At 40.8% G+C, this 25915-nt stretch overlaps 2 protein-coding genes across 2 annotated transcripts in view; both read left to right on the top strand.

The window, feature by feature from the left end:
* The window catches only part of LOC142495722 (zinc metalloproteinase-disintegrin-like cobrin), a 1243131-nt gene that overhangs the window by 278979 nt on the left and 938237 nt on the right, over positions 1–25915 (top strand). The gene's annotated exons all lie outside the window — the stretch shown is intronic.
* LOC142495724 (zinc metalloproteinase-disintegrin-like VLAIP-B) overlaps positions 1–25915 on the top strand; it is a 383444-nt gene that overhangs the window by 332779 nt on the left and 24750 nt on the right. Inside the window, exon 16 of the mRNA XM_075601590.1 lies at positions 867–947. Coding sequence (XP_075457705.1) covers positions 867–947 — 81 coding nt within the window. The remainder of the gene's footprint in view (positions 1–866; positions 948–25915) is intronic.

Raw genomic sequence — 25915 nt, 5'->3', positions numbered from 1 at the left:
ACGGTTGTTGTATCCCCATGTTTACCTGAAATATGCAGGGCAAATTCACTGTAATTGAAAGTGCACCTGTACATTCCAGAGCAATCTGCTTTCGTATCTATCTTCCAAAAGCAATGTGCCTCTGTGACATGCAAAGCAATGCGCTTCTGTATCTTGCAAAACAACGCACTTCTGTATCTTGCAGAGAAATGTGCTTCTGTATCTTGCAGAGAAATGTGCTTCTCCATCTTATTGAGTAATGCATCCCTCTATTTTGTAGAGCAGCATGCCCACTATATAGCAGAGCAATGCCATACAGGCAGTCCTCGTTTTACGACGCTTCGCTTTACGACGAATGGCTTATCCGACGCTGTCCAATGCATCCCTATGGCCGGTTTTACAACGCCAAAATGGCTTATCCGACGCTCTTACGACGCTTTGCAAAGTTGCAACATTATGTCAATCAGAAAGCTGCAGTCAGGGAAATCATCCTGATCAGTCTGTGTGAAGGTTTTGTGGTATATTTATGCCTTTAAACATGTCTAACAGTTTTATTATACAGTTCTGGATTCAATAAATAGAATCTTTACATCATAATGTATGTGTGTGCAGCATAATCTTATTGTTTGAGTAAAATATTTTGTGTATTTTAGCATTAAAAATGCCTTCAGGAACGGAACGTTTCATTTAAACAGTGTTCCTATGGGAAAACGGGTTTCGCTTTACAACGTTTCGCTATCCGACGCCATTTTGAGTAACGCATTGCGTCGGATAACCGAGGACTGCCTGTACTGTATATCTTGCATAGCAATGTGCTGCTTCCGTAGCCTAAAAGGGATATCTCCCTGTCTGTATTCTAAGACATATTTCCATCACTCCCTTTTCAGATCTGCAACAACAGGCAATGCATGGACATCGACAGTGCTTACAAATCATCAGGCTGTTCTGCCAAGTGCAAAGGACACGCGGTGAGCTCCTGCATATGTGCGGGGTCGGGGGAGGAGTGGATGGATGAAGTGCAATGGTTAAAGAGCAGACAATAAAGTAGTGGTGTTGTTGAAGAAAAGTCCTCCTTGGCGCTGGTCCTCAAATTGAGGTTGTGAATAGTGATAAGGAAAAACAAAAATAATAAACGGTGTAAATCCTCTATAAATCTACTAAGATCAATAACACCACAACGTGTGTGCCTATAGCCAATGAAACAAACTCTAATCCTAAAAAATCCCAATGAAAGTACTCACAACTACAATTGAAATGAAATAATTAAATGTATCAGTGCTAAATTGGGAAAGTGCCACACAGTGGTACTGCAGTGAAAACAATGTGGATAGTTTAAGCCTTATATGGATGTGATTACACATACAGTGTTTACTGGAATCTAATATAAAGCTGATATTAAATGATTTGATGATCTAATAAAAAGCATATACTGTAAGCTCCAAAAAGGAGACGGATTGATGTCCAAATAGGAATAACATGGAATGAGGGAAGAGAAAAGTAAAGCTCTCATGGTACTGTTACGGTCAGACCCCCACCCAATCTCACATTGGCCCCTGTGGTCTACTGGCCCCCATTACATGTCTGTGTAGTGTGTGGTGCACCTGCTGGCTTTCAGGACTCCTGAGTCTCCCGCTGGGTGTTAAGGGGAATATCACCATGACAGGCGTCTGAGGTAGTGTCTCTGAGTCCTACTCACATCTGGTACAGCACCTCCACCCCATCAGGATCTCTGCGGCAGCAGGGGGACGTATCTGATAGGGAACTTCTACTTGGTGCACCCTCCTGCTGAATGACTCCACACTCACACAGAAGGGATCTTTTGAACCAGGGCATCTTTAATGACATCTTTATAAGCAGACTGCCCCTAGTCGCGGTACACACTAGCCGCTCATTTCTTTGCTGCACTCGATTGGGAAAGTTCCTCCTCTTCTAATAGAGTTGCTCTCCACCTCTCCCCTAAGGAAGATCCACCAGCTGCACCAGTTCCCTGGTCACAGTGTGTAGTCAGCTTGCACTGAAGTATCTGACAGGCAGACTTGCACTGCTGCAGACACTTCACTCAGGAACATTAACATAACCACTAACTTTAGGCAGTTCTGTGTCTTATATAGACTCAGAAACAGACCCAACTCTGTGTCACTAACAGTGGACACAAAGCATGTTGTCACTTCCTTTGTTACATATGACACTTCACCAGGTTTTGAGGGCAAACCTCCATGATTGTTACTGGCAACCCTGCCTGCTTACCAGTATTACTGCCAGTATGAAGGAGATATGTATACCAATTTTACACATGGCTACAGTACAATAATGTAAGACATTTAATATAATACCACTAAAAATTATTGGAATCTCACTCATATATTTCTGTTAAAAATGTGTTTGTAGATCAATTCAGATCAAGTGTGCTGGTGTATTGGTGTCTCTGTGGGACTTAGCGGTTCAGGCGCGGGCGCTCCGGTCTCAGTATATGATGCCAGGCTTTACCACAGAGCTCTCCTCTGCTCCAGGTTTCCGTCCGCTTCAAGGCTAAGACAGAAATTAGGAGGAAATCCAGTTGTGGGATTTACAGCTGAATTGAAGGGTCTCAATGTTGTGATGTGTGTTTCAGAGCAAGTAGTGGGGCTCCTGCCTCCCATCATTGTTCCGTCTGCATATCTACACTCAGCCTGCATGTATCCAGCACCCTGACAAGGTTAAGCAATCACCACAAAGCCATATACGAAAAGAACATTGGTGGAGTCTATGAGCCCTACTGTTGCTGGTTGACATACATTTTGCTATTTTTCTCCCTGCGGTATACATTTCTTTCATTTTGCACTGATCCGATGTAGACACTATACATGTTTTTTTAATTGGTTTTATTGTTTTTCCACTTCTTAATTAATTTGACCTCACAATAAATATTTGTATCAGCCATGTGCTAAACCTATTTTTGAGTGCCCCTATTTTGAGTTTCTACAGCATCTGTCTTTTGGGTGCTGTAATTTCTTTTGTTTTGGTACATATTCCCTTTTGCTCTTGGGTGCACCACCAATGATATTTATTCATATATTTTCAGGTTGGATAGGTTAGTTCATTTAATTTTTGACATGGTAGTAGAGCTCTTCTCAGCATTTTTTCCTCTCTGAAATAGTGTCATGTGAGACACAGGAAGAGGATTTCATGTGCTCACAATTGGGGCTGAACAGGAAGGACATGAAATAGATTTCCTAGTCCACAACTGGCTACACACAGAGAGATCTCCCGCACTGCTACAATGTGAACCGTGTTTGAGGTGCTTACTAGGTAAAGGATAAGGTACACAAGAGAAAAAGAAACCTAATATACCAGCACTCTATCAAACTGAATGTATAGTGACATAATTAAAATAATTTTATTAATAAACAATGAATACAAAAATGGGCTTTAAAATCAGAGAATGTGTTAAACAGCACGTGACTGTAATCATTGGTAACTTAACCAAGGGTAGTTAAGTGATGTATACATATGGAGATCCTTTATGGATATTCAGGATCTGTGGCTATACAGTATATATAGCCTCCTTGATTTTTTGAAATAGGTCCGTAGAGTAACCACCATAAACTATATGTCCATCCACAGAGCTGCTCTGAATGTGGGTATGTAAGCATACAGCAGTTATAGGTGGATACACACAGCAATTGCTGTGTCTGGCATAGTTATTACCTCTCACTACTTATATGTCACCACAGATTCAGAGCACATACTAGCTTTGAGATTTACTTTTATATGTGGATGGACATTTAGTTTATGGTGGTTACTCTACGGACCTATTTCCATAATCAATGAGGCTATATATAGCCACAGATCCTGAATATCCATAAAGGATCTCCATATGTATACATCACTTAACTACCCTTGGTTAAGTTACCAATTATTACAGTCACGTGCTGTTTAACACATTCTCTGATTTTAAAGCCCATTTTTGTATTTATTGTTTATTAATAAAATTATTTTAATTATGTCACTATACATTCAGTTTGATAGAGTGCTGGTATATTAGGTTTCTTTTTCTCTTGTGTACCTAGTCCACAACTGGGCTGACCTGGGGAACATTAGAGGTCTTGAGCTGCATAAGACTGCAGGCTGACAGAAAGACAAAGGGGACAAGACTACTAAACTTGGATCCTTATATTGCTATAGCACACAAGGGTGCAGACGAGGAGAGCAGAGAGGCCTTCACCTACACCTACAAGAAACAGATAAGACTTTCTTATGGGACTGTTGTGTATATATCTATCTATCTAGTTATCTATCTATCTATCTATCTATCTATCTGTATATATACTGCTGCGGCAGACTTTATTCTAACAAATCACCGGTTTGTCCCTGGCTTGTTCCTGGAATGCGACGCTGTTCACCCAGAGCATGTTGCGTTCCTTTTGCGTTCCCAGCCACGGGTCATGCCCGGCTGACGCGCGGTTGATGTGTTAATTGATAATGGTTCAGGATTTAATAGGCTGCAATGCTTTGCGTGTCCACCAGATGGCATAAATTCATGAATTGTAATGAAGTATATATATATATATATATATATACTGTATAACAACAACCCCTATAACCCCTAACATACGGTACACATACAGTACTGTATATGCACATCAATGATACTACAGTATAGGCCGGCGGGGACGAGATGTGTTTGCAGCAGAGAGAGATCCGCTGCTCTCTCTGCGCAAACATCGGCACATTAAAAATTATTTAAAATACATTTTTATTCATAGTGTAGATGTGCAGGGGGTCTCCGGAGCTGAACCGCATTGGTTTCAGGTCCGGGGACCCCCTGCTTCCCGAGATACAGGCCCCTTTATGGGGTGCCGGTATCCCTCTGCATTTAAAAGTCCCGATCACGTGACCGCGGAATGTAAAGAAAGCAGAGGGATACCGGCACCCCATAAAGGGGCCTGTATCTCGGGAAGCAGGGGGTCCCCGGACCTAAAACCAAAGCGGTTCCGCTCCGGAGACCCTCTGCACATCTACAGTATGAATAAAACACCCATATATATAAACACTCGTTCCTTACCTTTGCAGGTATGTGCTATGGTAACGAAGCAGCATGAATGTATTTTTAACAATATTGTACAGTGAGCAGGGGGTTCCCTGAGCCACAAATCAAAGCTCAGGGGACCCCCTGCTCCTGCACAATATTATTAAAATACAGAAATGCTGCTTCATTACCATAGCTGATAGCCGCTAAGGAAATGAAGGAGTTAACCCACCGTGCCCGCTTTATTGTGGGTAGCGGAGGTGGGTGAAGGGGGTATTTGGCCCTTGGTGTGAGTTTAGGACTTGCGGGGGGGTTGCGGGTGCACTTAACCCCTTCACGACCGTAGCAGTTAATACCGCTATGGTCATGAAGGTGTTAACCCCTCCCGCTACCCCCCCGCAAGCCCTAAACAACCACCGTTGGGGCTAATACCCCCTTTACCCACCCCCGCTACCCACAATAAAAAAAATTCACACACAGTAGCCCCACAATAAATAAATAAATCTAAATAAATAAATAAATACATGAATATAAATAAATACATTTAAAATACATTTTTATTAATAGTGTAGATGTGCAGGGGGTCTCCGGAGCTGAACCGCATTGGTTTCAGGTCCGGGGACCCCCTGCCTCCCGAGATACAGGCCCCTTTATGAGGTGCCGGTATCCCTCTGCATTTAAAGGTCCAGATCACGTGACCGTGGCATGTTAACCAAGCAGAGGGATACCAGCATCCCCTAAAGGGGCCTGTATCTCGGGAAGCAGGGGGTCCCCAGACCTTAAACCAAAGCGGTTCCGCTCCGGAGACCCTCTGCACATCTACAGTATGAATAAATCACACACATCAATAAAGAATCATTCCTTACCTGTGCGGCTATGTGCTATGGTTACGAAGCAGCATGAATGTATTTTTAATAATATTGTACAGTGAGCAGGGGGTTCCCTGAGCCACAAATCAAAGCTCAAGGGACCCGCTGCTCCTGCACAATATTATTAAAATACAGAAATGCTGCTTCATTACCTTAGCGGCTAACCGCTAAGGCAATGAAGGGGTTAACCCACCGTGCCCGCTTTATTGTGGGTAGCGGGGGTGGGTGAAGGGGGTATTTGGCCATTGGCCCCACAATAAATAAATAAATCTAAATAAATAAATAAATACATGAATATAAATAAATATATATATATACAGTGTTCGACAAACCAATACATTTGCTCGCCCCGGGCGAGTGGATTTAACCCCCGAGCGAGTAAATATTGGCCCAAGCAGCACACGTTTGGTACTAGGTGGCGAGTAGATTTTTTTGTGTGGCGAGTAGATTTTTTGGTGATTTGTCAACCACTGTGTGTATATATATATATATATATATCCCAACAAGAATGACCTAGGCGCAAGTGGAGACAAGAAAAACAAACATAGGGTAATACGTTCTAACAATTTCACCGCCAGAAGGTACGATATGCACTTACAGTGTGTAAGATATAATCAGGCCTTGTATCCACTCTGGGATCTGGAACAATTATGAAGAATCTGGGACATCCAGCAACATCTCCTCCGCAGGAAATGTAATCTCGTGCTTAGTATCACATGTAGGAAGAGAAGTGGGACACACACATAGTGTAACACAGTTTATTTAAAATTGGTTATAAAATGACAATAGGTAAAATACTCACACTTTGTGAGTTTTCATAAAAACTTTTGAGAATTTAGAGCATCTCACACTCATCAAGGGTGGGTATCTATGGATCTATAAACAGTCTTTGTTGTTTTCCTATAAGGTGTACTGGTGACCACTTAGTATTTTATGGCCGGCTGCCAGAGGTGTAGAAACACTTTATAACTGCACTCTAAATAGTGTCCAAAGCCTCTAAGGTCAAGGTATTAGCTCCGTTGGTGAGGACCCGTTGGTGAGGGGCCGTGCGTCTCTCTAACTGCACCTAATGTGCTAGTTGTACTCACGCTACTTCAGGGGTACAGAGTATGCAGTCTCTCCCTTCTGTTTGTGTAAATCCCGACCGTCTACAGACTTCACAGCTCCTCCGGCTGCTCTCGTCCTCCGTGGCCGTCCTGCAACACGTGATGGCGTAATGACGTCACTCCGTCTAGCGAGATTGTCGTCCAAATCCCCCGGCTCACTGTTTTATCTGCGTCCCAATCCTCCTTGTTAGAAACATGTACCACAAAGGTATACCGGTACAAATCGCTGCCAACAGCCGTTGACTGCTGTCCGCTGCTCCCGAATGTCCTGTGTTCACTCTCAGTTGTCTAAAAACCACGCCCTATGCGTTTCTCCTTTCGGCTTCGTCAGGGGATGATCTCACTATCTGTCCCTAATCCTGGGTTTAAATACCCTCCTCCATTACATGACTGGCTGCCCAGTAAATTGAAAAATTGCAGAATTTACATATCAATTACACTTCTTAATAATACTATGCATCAAAGAAACTCTATTAAAAATTGTATTCATATTTATGTTAATACGAACTATTGAGAACAAATACTTCTAATACCACCAATCAAATGATAAAAACATATACAAAGATATATAACGATATTGTATAAACACATTCAATTGGGGATACACCTCTAATTTGGTTCCTGGCTTCTAAAAAGCAATCAATGATTAACCTATATTTTTAACCACTAAAGTCCCCCAATTTGGATAGACTCTGGTGTGGATATACTAATTATGTTTTCCTTGAATAGAGAGGGTTAGGACTTTTACATTTTATAGGAGTGCAATAATGTAATTAATACCAACACTATATACTCCATAGAAAATGGATCTCCAATACATTGGAGTGGTTATAAATCAAGATTACTCCCTCACCATTTTTAAATTCTAACTCTTAGGGGGGTTGTATTATATTTTTCTATTATTTAAAACAAGCCCAGTTAATTACAAATACGATTCACCCAATTATATTATGATTTTATATTCAAAGACATAAATTCATTCTTAAGGGGAATACACATAAATATCTTTCTATAAACAGGCATGGTAAATTCTAAATTTGATTTACACAGAAACATTGTTGATGTGTATTTATAGGCATATATTAATATTAACGTAATTTTAATGTTTAAACAGTTATGAATAAAAAGTCATAGACTTTCTAGTTATTATTAAACAGAATAGCCTTATTACCTCGCATATTAAACAGATAGGATCGGACATTCATACAGAGGGGGCATAGGGAGGGTAAGTGATGTGTCTATGAATATATAATTCCCAGTTACATAATAAATGATAAACTCATCACAGAGTATAATACATTTAAAAACAGGTCTCATAACTACATCCTAAATAGTATTGAAAAGTACTGAATTGTCATTGATACATTGTACACATACACCGGGGATGACATTGTTTATATCATATTCTAAACTACTTTATTCACATAGATGGTAATTAGAACTCAATGTAAGAAATTAGTTTGACATATATACAGCTTAATCTCTTAAAAAGGATCCTAGGTCTATGTCGATATTTAGACCTCGTGGTGTTAGAGTTTTGAGGGCATAAATCCAGTATGTTTCCTGTCTTGATATTTTAATCACAGGATTCCCTCCTCTCCAACTAGGTCTAATTTTTTCAATGCCTACAAATTTCAGACCCTTAGGGTCCTGACCATGAAAATCTTTAAAATGCTTAGACACACTGTGTTGTTGCAGGCCCTTTTCTATATTTCTTACATGCTCTGCAATGCGGATTTTTAGTTTTCTTGTAGTTCTCCCAATGTATTGTTTGTTGCAAGGACATTGCAACAAATAGACAACATAGCTTGAGTTACAGTCAATCATATCTTTTATGTCATATGTATCTTGTGAAACTTCCGACTTTATCGTCTTAAAGCTCTTTTGAGAGTTTGGATGAAGTTTGCAACCTTTGCACGTTTGACACTTAAAAAACCCTGTGGTTATCGTAACTGGTTTCAGATTGTCCCTTTTTAAACAGCTAGGGGCTAATCTTTCTTTAAGATTTGCTGCCCTGGTAAAGATAATTTCAGGTTTAGATGGTAATATCTGCTGCAACATTGGGTCCTTATGTAGGATACCCCAATGTTTGTGTATGATTTTCCTAATATCTCTAGCTGAATTACTATATCTAGTTACAAATGGAACCGATGTTTTCCCTTCTTCTCCCCTTCTTGTAACTTTAATTTTGTATTGTATTAACTCTGCCCTATCCATCAAGGAAACTTTTCTGTATGCATCCTCAACTATATCCTTTTTGTAGTTTCTTTCATCAAATTTAACCATTAGGTCTTTCGCCTGTTCCTCAAACACATGTTTCTTTGTGCAATTGCGTCTAATTCTTTGCATCTGGCCCAATGGGATATTGTTTAGCCACTTCTCTGAGTGTCCACTGTCTCCCAATAAAAAGTTATTTGTATCCACACTTTTGATATAAGTTTTGGTCTCAATTTGTCCTTCATCAATATAAATGAGTAAATCTAGGAATTCAATCTGGATCTTACTGTACTTAGTAGTGAACTTTAAATTATATGGATTACTATTCAATCCAGCCAGAAATACCTCCAAGAGATCTGTACTACCCTCCCAAATCAGGAGGATATCATCTCTGTATCGATGCCATGATACCAAGTTTGCGCCAAATTCGTGATTGGACCAGATAAACTGGTCCTCCCACATACCCATAAAGATATTTGCATAATTCGGCGCAAACTTGGTACCCATGGCAGTGCCCCTAACCTGGAGAAAGAACTTGTCATCATACCAAAAGTAGTTATGACCTAGGATGTATCTGATGCAGTCTACAATGAAATCTACTTGTGCTGATTCTAAAACATTATTTTGCATCAATTTGTCTTTAACAGATGTGCAGCCCTGTGTGTGATCGATCACTGTATAAAGCGAACGCACATCACATGTCACTAGAATATAGCTGTTCTTCCACTCAATATCTTGCACGATATTCAGAAACTGAATTGTATCTTTCAAGTAAGATTTCAGTTTACCTACAGGTTCCTTTAAGAAGTGATCTATATATCCCGATAGATTCGAGGTGAGGGCCTTGATTCCGGACACTATAGGGCGACCTGGTGGGTGGATGGGATCCTTATGGAGCTTGGGTAGATAATAAAAGATGGGGATTCTTGGTGATTCTATATATAGATATTCCCACTCATTTTTACTTAATATACCATCTTTAAGACCTCTATTCAGCAATCCCAACAGTTCCATCTGGAACTTCTCTGTTGGATTACCTTCCAATGGTATATATGTCACTGACTCTCCCAATAATCTTAATGACTTCAAATTATAATCTTGTCTGTTAAGGATCACCACCCCCCCACCCTTATCAGCAGTTTTGATTACAATGTCATCCCTTCCCCTTAATTCCTGGACTGCATCGAGCTCTTTCTTTGTCATATTCTTGTTAAAACCTTGTTTTTTCTTTCCTTCCAGTTTTTCCATATCCTCCTGAACTAATTTACTGAACGTATCAATATGTCCTCCCCTCAAATAACTCGGGTAGAATAATGATTTCTTTTTACATGTAGTACTGTATGTATAAATCTCTCACAGGTTGTATTATTCTCATTTCTTACTTCTTGTGTCACATTCTGTTTCATAGTAAAGTACTTTTTTAAAGTTACATTTCTGGCAAATTTACTGATGTCAATGTATGTATTAAAAACATTGATTCTGCTACTAGGAGCAAATGCCATACCTTTACTGAGTACATTCTTTTGATCTGGTGTCAGGATTACATTACTCAAATTAAAAATTCCTTGCTCTTGGGTATTTATAGTGTTGTTTTTTTTGGTGGCTTTAGCCCCTCCTCTAGTCCCTCTTTTAGTGGGCTTTCTATTTTTCTTTTGTGGGGTGACGATGGTTTGTGAGTCGTCTGGGGTTGTGTTTTTTTTCTCCCCCCCATCCCCCTCCCGGTTTGTCCTTGTCCTGTCTCCTCTCTAAAAAAGACATAGATTCTGCTGATGTTGATGGTTTTTCAGCTTCCTCAAACACCTCCTCTATATCCTCATCTCTACGGGTATGATTCTGTGGAGCTTGTTTTTTATTATAATTTCCCTTCCAACTTTGTTTTCTAGGTCTATATTCCCCGGAGCCCCGTCTATCTCTATCATGCCAGTGTTTACCTCTATTATCCCCCCAATGATGATAATCTTTTTTATAGTATGAATTGGATTTTGGGGCAGTAAAATTGATTGAAAATAAATTAGATTTAATAAATCAGGATTCAAAGTATAAAGAAATAGAAAAGAAAGTCAAATTAAGGGTTGATAAGAATGAAAGAGATACAAAATTACGTAAACAAAGAAAAGCAAGGAGAGATAAAGAGGATTATCAAAATAATTGTTACAAAACATGGAAACAAAATAAAAAAGATACCAATATTGATTCTAAAGATCAAAAACCACCACAAAGTCAGTCAGGTCATCAAAATGTGAATAATAGTCAATATCATGCCCCAAAATCCAATTCATACTATAAAAAAGATTATCATCATTGGGGGGATAATAGAGGTAAACACTGGCATGATAGAGATAGACGGGACTCTGGGGAATATAGACCTAGAAAACAAAGTTGGAAGGGGAATTATAATAAAAAACAAGCTCCACAGAATCATACCCGTAGAGATGAGGATATAGAGGAGGTGTTTGAGGAAGCTGAAAAACCATCAACATCAACAGAATCTAGGTCTTTTTTTAGAGGAGACAGGACAAGGACAAACCGGGAGGGGGAGGGGGGGGAGAAAAAAAACACAACCCCAGACGACTCACAAACCATCGTCACCCCGCAAAAGAAAAATAGAAAGCCCACTAAAAGAGGGACTAGAGGAGGGGCTAAAGCCACCAAAAAAACCAACACTATAAATACCCAAGAGCAAGGAATTTTTAATTTGAGTAATGTAATCCTGACACCAGATCAAAAGAATGTACTCAGTAAAGGTATGGCATTTGCTCCTTGTAGCAGAATCAATGTTTTTAATACTGTACATACATTGACATCAGTAAATTTGCCAGAAATTTAACTTTAAAAAAGTACTTTATGAAACAGAATGTGATACAAGAAGTAAGAAATGAGAATAATACAACCTGTGAGAGATTTATACATACTACATGTAAAAAGAAATCATTATTCTACCCGAGTTATTTGAGGGGAGGACATATTGATACGTTCAGTAAATTAGTTCAGGAGGATATGGAAAAACTGGAAGGAAAGAAAAAACAAGGTTTTAACAAGAATATGACAAAGAAAGAGCTCGATGCAGTCCAGGAATTAAGGGGAAGGGATGACATTGTAATCAAAACTGCTGATAAGGGTGGGGGGGTGGTGATCCTTAACAGACAGGATTATAATTTGGAGTCATTAAGATTATTGGGAGATTCAGTGACATATATACCATTGGAAGGTAATCCAACAGAGAAGTTCCAGATGGAACTGTTGGGATTGCTGAATAGAGGTCTTAAAGATGGTATATTAAGTAAAAATGAGTGGGAATATCTATATATAGAATCACCAAGAATCCCCATCTTTTATTATCTACCCAAGCTCCATAAGGATCCCATCCACCCACCAGGTCGCCCTATAGTGTCCGGAATCAAGGCCCTCACCTCGAATCTATCAGGATATATAGATCACTTCTTAAAGGAACCTGTAGGTAAACTGAAATCTTACTTGAAAGATACAATTCAGTTTCTAAATATCCTGCAAGATATTGAGTGGAAGGACAGCTATATTCTAGTGACATGTGATGTGTGTTCGCTTTATACAGTGATCGATCACACACAGGGCTGCACATCTGTTAAAGACAACTTGATGCAAAATAATGTTTTAGAATCAGCACAAGTAGATTTCATTGTAGACTGCATCAGATACATCCTAGGTCATAACTACTTTTGGTATGACGACAAGTTCTTTCTCCAGGTTAGGGGCACTGCCATGGGTACCAAGTTTGCACCGAACTATGCAAATATCTTTATGGGTATGTGGGAGGACCAGTTTATCTGGTCCAATCACGAATTTGGCGCAAACTTGGTATCATGGCATCGATACAGAGATGATATCCTCCTGATTTGGGAGGGTAGTACAGATCTCTTGGAGGTATTTCTGGCTGGATTGAATAGTAATCCATATAATTTAACGTTCACTACTAAGTACAGTAAGATCCAGATTGAATTCCTAGATTTACTCATTTATATTGATGAAGGACAAATTGAGACCAAAACTTATATCAAAAGTGTGGATACAAATAACTTTTTATTGGGAGACAGTGGACACTCAGAGAAGTGGCAAAACAATATCCCATTGGGCCAGATGCAAAGAATTAGACGCAATTGCACAAAGAAACATGTGTTTGAGGAACAGGCGAAAGACCTAATGGTTAAATTTGATGAAAGAAACTACAAAAAGGATATAGTTGAGGATGCATACAGAAAAGTTTCCTTGATGGATAGGGCAGAGTTAATACAATACAAAATTAAAGATACAAGAAGGGAAAACATTGGTTCCATTTGTAACTAGATATAGTAATTCAGCTAGAGATATTAGGAAAATCATACACAAACATTGGGGTATCCTACATAAGGACCCAATGTTGCAGCAAATATTACCATCTAAACCTGAAATTATCTTTACCAGGGCAGCAAATCTTAAAGAAAGATTAGCCCCTAGCTGTTTAAAAAGGGACAATCTGAAACCAGTTACGATAACCACAGGGTTTTTTAAGTGTCAAACGTGCAAAGGTTGCAAACTTCATCCAAACTCTCAAAAGAGCTTTAAGACGATAAAGTCGGAAGTCTCACAAGATACATATGACATAAAAGATATGATTGACTGTAACTCAAGCTATGTTGTCTATTTGTTGCAATGTCCTTGCAACAAACAATACATTGGGAGAACTACAAGAAAACGAAAAATCCGCATTGCAGAGCATGTAAGAAATATAGAAAAGGGCCTGCAACAACACAGTGTGTCTAAGCATTTTAAAGATTTTCATGGTCAGGACCCTAAGGGTCTGAAATTTGTAGGCATTGAAAAAATTAGACCTAGTTGGAGAGGAGGGAATCCTGTGATTAAAATATCAAGACAGGAAACATACTGGATTTATGCCCTCAAAACTCTAACACCACTAGGTCTAAATATCGACATAGACCTAGGATCCTTTTTAAGAGATTAAGCTGTATATATGTCGAACTAATTTCTTACATTGAATTCTAATTACCATCTATGTGAATAAAGTAGTTTAGAATATGATATAAACAATGTCATCCCCGGTGTATGTGTACAATGTATCAATGACAATTCAGTACTTTTCAATACTATTTAGGATGTAGTTATGAGACCTGTTTTTAAATGTATTATACTCTGTGATGAGTTTATCATTTATTATGTAACTGGGAATTATATATTCATAGACACACCACTTACCCTCCCTATGCCCCCTCTGTATGAATGTCCGATCCTATCTGTTTAATATGCTATGTAATAAGGCTATTCTGTTTAATAATAACTAGAAAGTCTATGAATTTTTATTCATAACTGTTTAAACATAAAAATTATGTCAATGTTAATATATGCCTATAAATACACATCAACAATGTTTCTGTGTAAATCAAATTTAGAATTTACCATGCCTGTTTATAGAAAGATATTTATGTGTATTCCCCTTAAGAATGAATTTATGTCTTTGAATATAAAATCATAATATAATTGGGTGAATCGTATTTGTAATTAACTGGGCTTGTTTTAAATAATAGAAAAATATAATACAACCCCCCTAAGAGTTAGAATTTAAAAATGGTGAGGGAGTAATCTTGATTTATAACCACTCCAATGTATTGGAGATCCATTTTCTATGGAGTATATACAGTAGTGTTGGTATTAATTACATTATTGCACTCCTATAAAATGTAAAAGTCCTAACCCTCTCTATTCAAGGAAAACATAATTAGTATATCCACACGAGAGTCTATCCAAATTGGGGGACTTTAGTGGTTAAAAATATAGGTTAATCATTGATTGCTTTTTAGAAGCTAGGAACCAAATTAGAGGTGTATCCCCAATTGAATGTGTTTATACAATATCGTTATAAATCTTTGTATATGTTTTTATCATTTGATTGGTGGTATTAGAAGTATTTGTTCTCAATAGTTCGTATTAACATAAATATGAATACAATTTTTAATAGAGTTTCTTTGATGCATAGTATTATTAAGAAGTGTAATTGATATGTAAATTCTGCAATTTTTCAATTTACTGGGCAGCCAGTCATGTAATGGAGGAGGGTATTTAAACCCAGGATTAGGGACAGATAGTGAGATCATCCCCTGACGAAGCCGAAAGGAGAAACGCATAGGGCGTGGTTTTTAGACAACTGAGAGTGAACACAGGACATTCGGGAGCAGCGGACAGCAGTCAACGGCTGTTGGCAGCGATTTGTACCGGTATACCTTTGTGGTACATGTTTCTAACAAGGAGGATTGGGACGCAGATAAAACAGTGAGCCGGGGGATTTGGACGACAATCTCGCTAGACGGAGTGACGTCATTACGCCATCACGTGTTGCAGGACGGCCACGGAGGACGAGAGCAGCCGGAGGAGCTGTGAAGTCTGTAGACGGTCGGGATTTACACAAACAGAAGGGAGAGACTGCATACTCTGTACCCCTGAAGTAGCGTGAGTACAACTAGCACATTAGGTGCAGTTAGAGAGACGCACGGCCCCTCACCAACGGGTCCTCACCAACGGAGCTAATACCTTGACCTTAGAGGCTTTGGACACTATTTAGAGTGCAGTTATAAAGTGTTTCTACACCTCTGGCAGCCGGCCATAAAATACTAAGTGGTCACCAGTACACCTTATAGGAAAACAACAAAGACTGTTTATAGATCCATAGATACCCACCCTTGATGAGTGTGAGATGCTCTAAATTCTCAAAAGTTTTTATGAAAACTCACAAAGTGTGAGTATTTTACCTATTGTCATTTTATAACCAATTTTAAATAAACTGTGTTACACTATGTGTGTGTCCCACTTCTCTTTCTACATATGATACTACGCACGAGATTACGTTTCCTGCGGAGGAGATGTTGCTGGATGTTCCAGATTCTTCATAATTGTTCCAGATCCCAGCGTGCATACAAGGCCTGATTATATCTTACACACTGTAAGTGCATATCGTACCTTCTAGCGGTGAAATTGTTAGAACGTATTACCCTATGTTTGTTTTTCTTGTCTCCACTTGCGCCTAGGTAATTCTTGTTGGGAAATCTTTCTGTTACCAGCCCGTGGAGCGGTAGACCTTTTGGCTGCAGACTGAGTCAGGGAAAGTTAGATTGTGAGGTATTATACCCTCCAGGATATGTGGTAATTATAACATTTGGTAATCTCTGTGAGATTGCGCTTATTGTATTTCTCTGTTATATATATATATATATATATATATATATATATATATATATATATATATATATATATATATATATATATATATATATATATATATAAATAAAACAACAACCCCTGTAACCCCTAACATAATACACTTACTGTATATGCACATCAATGATACTATAGGCATGAATATATTTTTAATAATATTGTACAGTGAGCAGGGGGTTCCCTGAGCCACAAATCAATGCGGTTCAGCTCAGGGGGGACCCCCTGCTCCTGCACAATATTATTAAAATACAGAAATGCTGCTTCATTACCATAGCTGATAGCCGCTAAGGCAATGAAGGGTTAAGGCAGAATAGCATGTTTATTGGGGACATTTGCCCCCAATAAACATTGCAATAAACAACATACAGTACACCCCCTGTGTATGTAAAATACATAAACAACAATAAATACATTAAATACATATTTTTAATGTGTCTGTTAAACCTCCCTGCCTTGACTGTAATCTGTGTAAGGCCCCCTCCCCCTAATGTGTCTGTTAAATCTCCCTGCCTGTGTTCCTGTGTTCCTGTGAGTGCAGTGTATGTAAATGTGGGGAGGGGGAGGGGGAGGGGATCCCGATGTCCATACAGTATAATGCAGCGCCTCACTGCCAATGGCCCACAAAGTGAGGCCTAACCACCCTCACCCAATACCCACAAGGGAGGCCTATCCACATACCATTGCCCCCCCTTCACCCCCCATCCTGCCCATGGCCCCTCCGCTGCTGCAAAACAGAGACAAAAATTAAAACATCCAAAGTAATGTCCCCTAACCCCTTAATCACCATAGCGGTTATTAACCGCTACCGTCATTAAGGGGTTAACCCACCCTCACCCACCACTCGGGATGCCTACATACCCTCCCACACTAACCCCCCACCCCGTGAGGCCTAACCACCCTCACCCACTACCCACAAGGGAGGCCTACCCACATACCGTTGGGGAAAATACCCCCCCCCACCCCCAGTACCCACAATAAAAACAATACACATCCCCACAATAAGCATCATTATATTTATTAAATACATTACACACCCCCTGTGCCCCCCCATATATACAAGATTTATCCTTTTACAAACAGGGTTCATAACGCAGCCCCACGCGAGTCCCCGGTGGGCTGGCGGGGGACCTGACAGACCTACAGGGTACCAGCAGCCCTTTTCAAACAGGTTCTGGAGGCCTGCTGGTGGGTCCCGCCAGCACCATGGCCCCCAGATGGTCTCCTTGGGTCACCGTGGGCCACAATTGGGTCCCCACGGTAGGCCCAAGGATATCTTGGAGCCCCGGGTCAGACCCACAGGTGTCTGCGCGGCCTCGGGTGGTTCCCACGGGGGTCTGGGGAACTCACGAGTGCTCACTACGGGTCCACGGTGCCCCCACAGAAGTGGGACCACACATCTTCATCCCCGCACCTATGTGTCAGCGGTGCCCCCACAGATGTGAGGCCACCGCTTCATCCCCGCAGACTACGGGTCTGCGGTGCCCCCACAGATGTGAGGCCACTGCTTCATCCCCTCATGTGTCACCCGTGGAACCACCAGCCTGATACCCCAGAGATACCCAAGGAGACCCGCAGGTGGTCTCCAGAGGTCCCACGCAGAACCACGGAACAAACCCTGAATGTAAAAAAAATAAACCTGGCCTATACATTCAATACATACACCCTCCCCCCCAACACCTACAGTACAATAATGTGCAAAATAACTATTATCCAGATATGGATAATAGATTAATTGCCCATTATTAAAAACATTAACTAGCATATTCAAATAAATAAAGTACTACTGACCTCATCAATAAGAAGTCTCCATCGCCAGCGAAATCCTTGTCTTGCCCACAAAATACATAGCAAATACAAAGCCAATACATTGCAAGTACATTCAGATATCAATTAACCCCTTAAACACCTTATCGGATAATAACCGCAAAGGTAATTAAGGGGTTAAGCCACACTTGCCCGATACCCACCCTTCACCCATGAATTTGTACAGTGGCTTCATCATGCAACTATATATACAGTATATATATATATATATATATATACACAGATATATATATATATATATGTATATATATATATATATATATATATATATATATATATATATATATATATATACACACAGAGAGAGAGAGAGATATATATATACAGTATATACACACACATGATGAACCAATATACAAATAAATGTAGAAGGGTTATCAAAATCATACTGTACTACAAATAACACTTCTCCATATAGACACACTACATTAAAATGAATTTCCTTTAATAATCCTAACTGATCTTACAATCTAAATCATCAAATGCCAATGCATGCAAAATACAAATAGCTCCAAATAAGTAAATTATTTTAACCAATCAAGTAAACAAAAATCAATTAGCATTAATTATTTACATCCCTAAACAATTGACAGTCCATCCCGAACAATTAAACAATTAGCTAATTCACGCCTGGAGCAGAACAATTTAGCATGTGAAAAAATATAAGTACCAACCAGAATACAAAATTTAAAACCAAGGCTAACCCTGAACACAAGCACACAATACAATACCATGGACTACATCTATCTACTTGTAAAAAAACATTATACAGTACAAACATTGAAGCATAGCAGCATAGCCAAATTCATTTAAAACACATCAAATCAAGCTTTTAAAATAACAACATTTCTTACCCTGTATGTATATATCTCTCTAGACATATATACATACATACATACAGTGGCAAGAACTGATATACCGCAAATAAATAAATACACATGTTAAAAAAAACTTGTAAAAAATTTACAAGCACAATTAAATACATTTCTTTAGTTCACTTACCATTACTTGGCCCCACCGACTCCCGTTGCGCAGCTTACTCACGAACCAATCCACCAGGCACAGGAACCCATAAAATAATAAACCATAAAAAAATAAACATTAAACTAAAAATCCAAATCAATCCACGGGTCTTCTAATTGTAATCCATGTTCTTCTGTATTCTTCTTTCTTCTATCTTCTTCCGGGCGGGGTCTTCTTTCCATCTTCGGCCTCGCCCTGGCCTTCTTCTTCTGTAGGAGGTCCTTCCTCCTCGCGTCTGGCTTCAATATGAGACGACATAGGCTTTTAAAGGCCTATGATGTCACATTTTCGTCATATGGTTCCCACGGCCCTGATTGGGCCGTGAAAACCATGTGTTTTGGCCGATAAAAATTAAAATGATGACGTCACTTAAAGGCAATGAAAGCACAGCCAATCAGAAGGGCTTTGCTTCATTTGCCTTTAAGATTACGTCATTAAAAGAAACATGGCCGGCCTCACATGGTACCGTAGCCAATCAGAGCGTGGGAACTCCATCCCTATTCTGATTGGCTCTAGTATACCACGTGACAGAGGCTTGGGGGAGAAAGGATGTGACATCATTGAAAGCTTGTCACATGGTACTAGAGCCAATCAGAGCGTGGGAACTCCATCCCTACTCTGATTGGCTGTAGTACCCAGTGACAGGCTTTCAATGACGTCACATCCTTTCTCCCCCAAGCCTCTGTCACATGGTATACTAGAGCCAATCAGAGTAGGGAGGGAGTTCCCACGCTCTGATTGGCTCTAGTATACCATGTGACAGAGGCTTGGGGGAGAAAGGATGTGACGTCATTGAAAGCCTGTCACAGGGTACTACAGCCAATCAGAGTAGGGATGGAGTTCCCACGCTCTGATTGGCTACCATACCATGTGAGGCCGGCCATGTTTCTTTTAATGACGTCATCTTAAAGGCAATTGAAGCAAAGCCATTCTGATTGGCTGTGCTTTCATTGCCTTTAAGTGACGTCATCATTTTTATTTTTATCGGCCAAAACACATGGTTTTCATGGCCCAATCAGGGCCGTGGGAACCATATGACGAAAATGTGACGTCATAGGCCTTTAAAAGTCTATGTCGTCTCATTTTGAAGCCAGACGCCGAGGAGAAAGGACCTCCTACAGAAGAAGAAGGCCAGGGCGTAGCCGAAGATGGAAAGAAGACCCCGCCCGGAAGAAGATAGAAGAAAGAAGAATACAGATGAAGATGGATTTCAAATAGAAGACCCGTGGATTGATTTGGATTTTTAGTGTAATGTTTATTTTTTTATGGTTTATTATTTTATGGGTTCCTGTGCCTGGTGGATTGGTTCGTGAGTAAGGTGTTCAACGGGAGTCGGGGGGCCAAGTAATGGTAAGTGAACTAAAGAAATGTATTTAATTGTGCTTGTAAATTTTTTTAAAGTTTTTTTTAACATGTGTATTTATTTATTTGTGGTATATCATTTCTTGCCACTGTATGTATGTATGTATATATGTCTAGAGAGATATATACATACATGGTAAGAAATGATGTTATTTTAAAAGCTTGATTTGATGTGTTTTAAATTAATTTGGCTATGCTGCTATGCTTCAATGTGTGTATAATGATTTTTTACAATTAGATAGATGTAATCCTTGGTTTTGTATTGTGTTGTGTGCTTGTGGGCAGAGTTTGCCTTGGTTTTAAAGTTTGTATTCTGGTTGGTACTTATATTTTTTCACATGCTAAATTGTTCTGCTCCAGGCTTGGATTAGTTAATTGTATAATTGTTCGGGATGGACTGTCAATTGTTTAGGGATGTAAATAATGAATGCTAATTGATTTTTGTTTACTTGATTGGTTAAAATAGTTTACTTGCTTGGAGGTAATTGTATTTTGTTTGCAATGATATTGTTAACATTCATTAGCAGAATGTATATGGTGCATAGATTTTATTCATCATTAATACAATGTAAATGCAATGTATTGATTGGAATGTGAGGTTTTTCATTGGCATTTGATGATTTAGATTGTAAGATCAGTTAGGATTATTAAAGGAAATTCATTTTAATGTAGTGTGTCTGTATGGAGAAGTGTTATTTGTAGTACAGTATGGTTATGATAACCCTTCTACATTAATTTGTATATTGGTTCATCATGTGTGTGTATACACTGTATATCTCTCTCTCTCTCTCTCTCTCTCTGTGTATATATATATATATATATATATATATATATATATATATAGTGTTCGACAAACCTATACATTTGCTCGCCCCGGGCGAGTGGATTTAACCCCCGGGCGAGTAAATATTGGCCCAAGCAGCACACGTTTGGTACTAGGTGGCGAGTAGATTTTTTTATGTGGCGAGTAGATTTTTTGGTGATTTGTCAACCACTGTATATATATATATATATATATACACTGTATATATAGTTGCATGATGAAGCCACTGTACAAGTTCATGGGTGAAGGGTGGGTATCGGGCCAGTGTGGCTTAACCCTTTAATCACCTTTGCGGTTATTATCTGTTAAGGTGTTTAAGGGGTTAATAGATATCTGAATGTAATTGCAATGTATTGGCTTTGTATTTGCTATGTATGTTGTGGGCAAGACAAGGATGTTGCTGGCGATGGACACTTCGTATTGATGAGGTCAGTAGTACTTTATTTATTTGAATATGCTAGTTAATGTTTTTAATAATGGGCAATTAATCTATTATCCATATCTGGATAATAGTTATTTTGCACATTATTGTACTGTAGGTGTTGGGGGGAGGGTGTATGTATTGAATGTATAGGCCAGGTTTATTTTTTTACATTCAGGTTTTGTTCCGTGGTTCTGCGTGGGACCTCTGGAGACCACCTGCGGGTATCCTCGGGTATCCCAAGGGTATCAGGCTGGTGGTTCCACGGGTGACACATGCGGGGATGAAGCGGTGGTCTCACATCTGTGGGGGCACCACCGAACCGTAGTCTGTGGGGATGAAGATGTGTGGTCCCACTTCTGTGGGGGCACCGCGGACCCGTAGTGAGCACTCGTGATTTCCCCAGACCCCCGAGGGAACCACCCGAGGCCCCGCAGACACCTGTGGGTCTGACCCGGGGCTCCCAGACATCCGCGGGCTTACCGTGGGGACCCAATTGTGGCCCACGGTGCCCAAGGAGACCACCTGGGGGCCATGGTGCTGGCGGGACCCACCAGCAGGCCTCCAGAACCTGTGTAAAAAGGGCTGCTGGTACCCTGTAGGTCTGTCCAGGTGCCCCGCCAGCCCACCGGGGACTTGCGTGGGGCTGCGTTATGAACCCTGTATGTAAAAGAATAATTCTTGTATTTATGGAGGGGCACAGGGGGTTTCTCCAACGGTATGTGGGTAGGCCTCCCTTGTGGGTAGTGGGTGAAGGTGGTTAGGCCTCACGGGGTGGGGGGTTAGTGTGGGAGGGTATGTAGGTGTCCTGAGTGGTGGGTGAGGGTGGGTTAACCCCTTAATGACTGTAGCAGTTAATAACCGCTATGGTGATTAAGGGTTAGGGGACATTACTTTGTATGTTTTAATTTTTGTCTCTGTTTTGCAGCAAGCAGCGGAGGGGCCGTGGGTAGTGGGTAGTGGGTAGTGGGTGTGGGTGTGGTTATTTCCACGGGATCCCCCTCCCCACATTTACATTCAGTACACTGCAGTCACAGAAACACAGGCAGGGAGATTTAACAGACACAATAGGGGGAGGGGGGCTTACACAGATTAGTCAAATCAGGGAAGTTTAGCAGACACAATAGGGGGAGGGGATTTTACATAGATTACAGTCAAGGCAGGGAGGTTTAAAACACACAATAGGGGGAGGGTTTTTTACATAGATTACAGTGAAGGCAGGGAGGTTTAAAACACACAATAGGGGGAGGGTTTTTTACATAGATTACAGTGAAGGCAGGGAGGTTTAAAACACACAATAGCGGGAGGGTTTTTTACATAGATTACAGTGAAGGCAGGGAGGTTTAACACACACATTAAAAATATGTATGTCATGTATTTATTGTTTATGTATTTTAAATACACAGGGGGTGTACTCTATGTTGTTTATTGCAATGTTTATTGGGGGCAAATCAAATGTCCCCAATAAACATGCTATTCTTCCTTCATTGCCTTAGCGGCTATCAGCTAAGGTAATGAAGCAGCATTTCTGTATTTTTAATAATATTGTGCAGGAGCAGGGGGTCCCTGAGCATTAATTTCTGGCTCGGGGAACCCCCTGCTCACTGTACAATATTATTAAAATACAGAAATGCTGCTTCATTACCATAGCACATAGCCGCTAAGGTAAGGAACGAGTGTTTATTTATATATGTGTTTTATTTATACTGTACATGTGCAGAGGGTCTCCGGAGCAGAAACGTTTTGGTTTTAGGTCTGGGGACCCCCTGCTCCCCGAGATACAGGCCCCTTTAGGGGGTGCCGGTATCCCTCTGCTTGGTTTACAGGCCGCGGTCACATGATCGGGACCTTTAAATGCAGAGGGATACCGGCACCTCATAAAGGGGGCTGTATCTCAGGAAGCAGGGGGTCCCCGGACCTGAAACCAATGTGGTTCAGCTCCCGAGACCCCCTGCACATCTACACTAGGAATAAAAATGTATTTTAAATGTATTTATTTATATTAATTTATTTATTTATTTATTTAGATTTATTTATTTATTTTTTGGGCGGCTGCTGTGTGAGTTTTTTTTATTGTGGGTAGCGGGGGTGGGTGAAGGGGGTATTAGCCCCAACGGTGGTTGTTTAGGGCTTGCAGGGGGGTAGCGGGAGGGGTTAACCGCTTCATGACCGTAGCGGTATTAACTGCTACGGTCATGAAGGGGTTAAGTGCAACCGCAACCCCCCCGCAAGTCCTAAACTCACACCAAGGGCCAAATACCCCCTTCACCCACCCCCGCTACCCACAATAAAGCGGGCACGGTGGGTTAACCCCTTCATTGCCTTAGCGGCTATACGCTATAGTAATGAAGCAGCATTTCTGTATTTTTAATAATATTATGCAGGCGCAGGGGGTCCCTGAGCATTAATTTCTGGCTCAGGGAACCCCCTGCTCACTGTACAATATTATTAAAATACAGAAATGCTGCTTCGTTACCATAGCACATAGCCGCTAAGGTAAGGAACGAGTGTTTATTTATATATGATTTTATTCACAGTGTAGATGTGCAGAGGGTCTCCGGAGCAGAAACGTTTTGGTTTTAGGTCCGGGGACCCCCTGCTCCCCGAGATACAGGCCCCTTTAGGGGGTGCCGGTATCCCTCTGCTTGGTTTACAGGCCGCGGTCACATGATCGGGACCTTTAAATGCAGAGGGATACCGGCACCTCATAAAGGGTGCTGTATCTCAGGAAGCAGGGGGTCCCCGGACCTGAAACCAATGTGGTTCAGCTCCCGAGACCCCCTGCACATCTACACTAGGAATAAAAATGTATTTTAAATGTATTCATTTATATTCATTTATTTATTTATTTATTTAGATTTATTTATTTATTTTTTGGGCGGCTGCTGTGTGAGTTTTTTTTATTGTGGGTTGCGGGGGTGGGTGAAGGGGGTATTAGCCCCAACGGTGGTTGTTTAGGGCTTGCAGGGGGGTAGCGGGAGGGGTTAACCGCTTCATGACCGTAGCGGTATTAACTGCTACGGTCATGAAGGGGTTAAGTGCAACCGCAACCCCCCCACAAGTCCTAAACTCACACCAAGGGCCAAATACCCCCTTCACCCACCCCCGCTACCCACAATAAAGCGGGCACGGTGGGTTAACCCCTTCATTGCCTTAGCGGCTATACGCTATAGTAATGAAGCAGCATTTCTGTATTTTTAATAATATTATGCAGGCGCAGGGGGTCCCTGAGCATTAATTTCTGGCTCAGGGAACCCCCTGCTCACTGTACAATATTATTAAAATACAGAAATGCTGCTTCGTTACCATAGCACATAGCCGCTAAGGTAAGGAACGAGTGTTTATTTATATATGATTTTATTCACAGTGTAGATGTGCAGAGGGTCTCCGGAGCAGAAACGTTTTGGTTTTAGGTCCAGGGACCCCCTGCTCCCCGAGATACAGGCCCCTTTTGGGGGTGCCGGTGTCCCTCTGCTTGGTTTACAGGCCGCAGTCACGTGATCGGGACCTTTAAATTCAGAGGGATACCGGCACCTCATAAAGGGGGCTGGGTCTCGGGGAGCAGGGGGTCCCCGGACCTGAAACCAACGCGGTTCAGCTTCCGAGACCCCCTGCACATCTACACTAGGAATAAAAATGTATTTTAAATAATTTTTAATGTGCCGATGTTTGCGCAGAGAGAGCAGCGGATCTCTCTCTGATGCAAACACATCTCGCCCCCGCCGGCCCATAGTATCATTTATGTGCATATACAGTACTGTATGTGTACAGTACTGTATGTTAGGGGTTATAGGGGTTGTTGTTATACAGTATATATACTGCATTACAATTCATGAATTTATGCCATCTGGCGGACACGCGAAGCATTGCAGCCTATTAAATCCTGAACATTATCAATTAACACATCAGCCGCCCGTCAGCCGGGCATGACCCGTGGCTGGGAAGGCAAATGCAACACGGCATGCTAGAGGTGAACAGCGGCGCATTCCATGTATCTGCCAGGCATAAACTGGTGATTTGTTAGAATAAAGTGTGTCGCAGCAG

Source organism: Ascaphus truei, chromosome 5 (assembly GCF_040206685.1).
Source record: "Ascaphus truei isolate aAscTru1 chromosome 5, aAscTru1.hap1, whole genome shotgun sequence".
Classification (NCBI taxonomy): Eukaryota; Metazoa; Chordata; class Amphibia; order Anura; family Ascaphidae; genus Ascaphus; species Ascaphus truei.
Note: the sequence above shows the minus strand (reverse complement) of the source record. Positions and strands in the feature narration are given on the sequence as shown.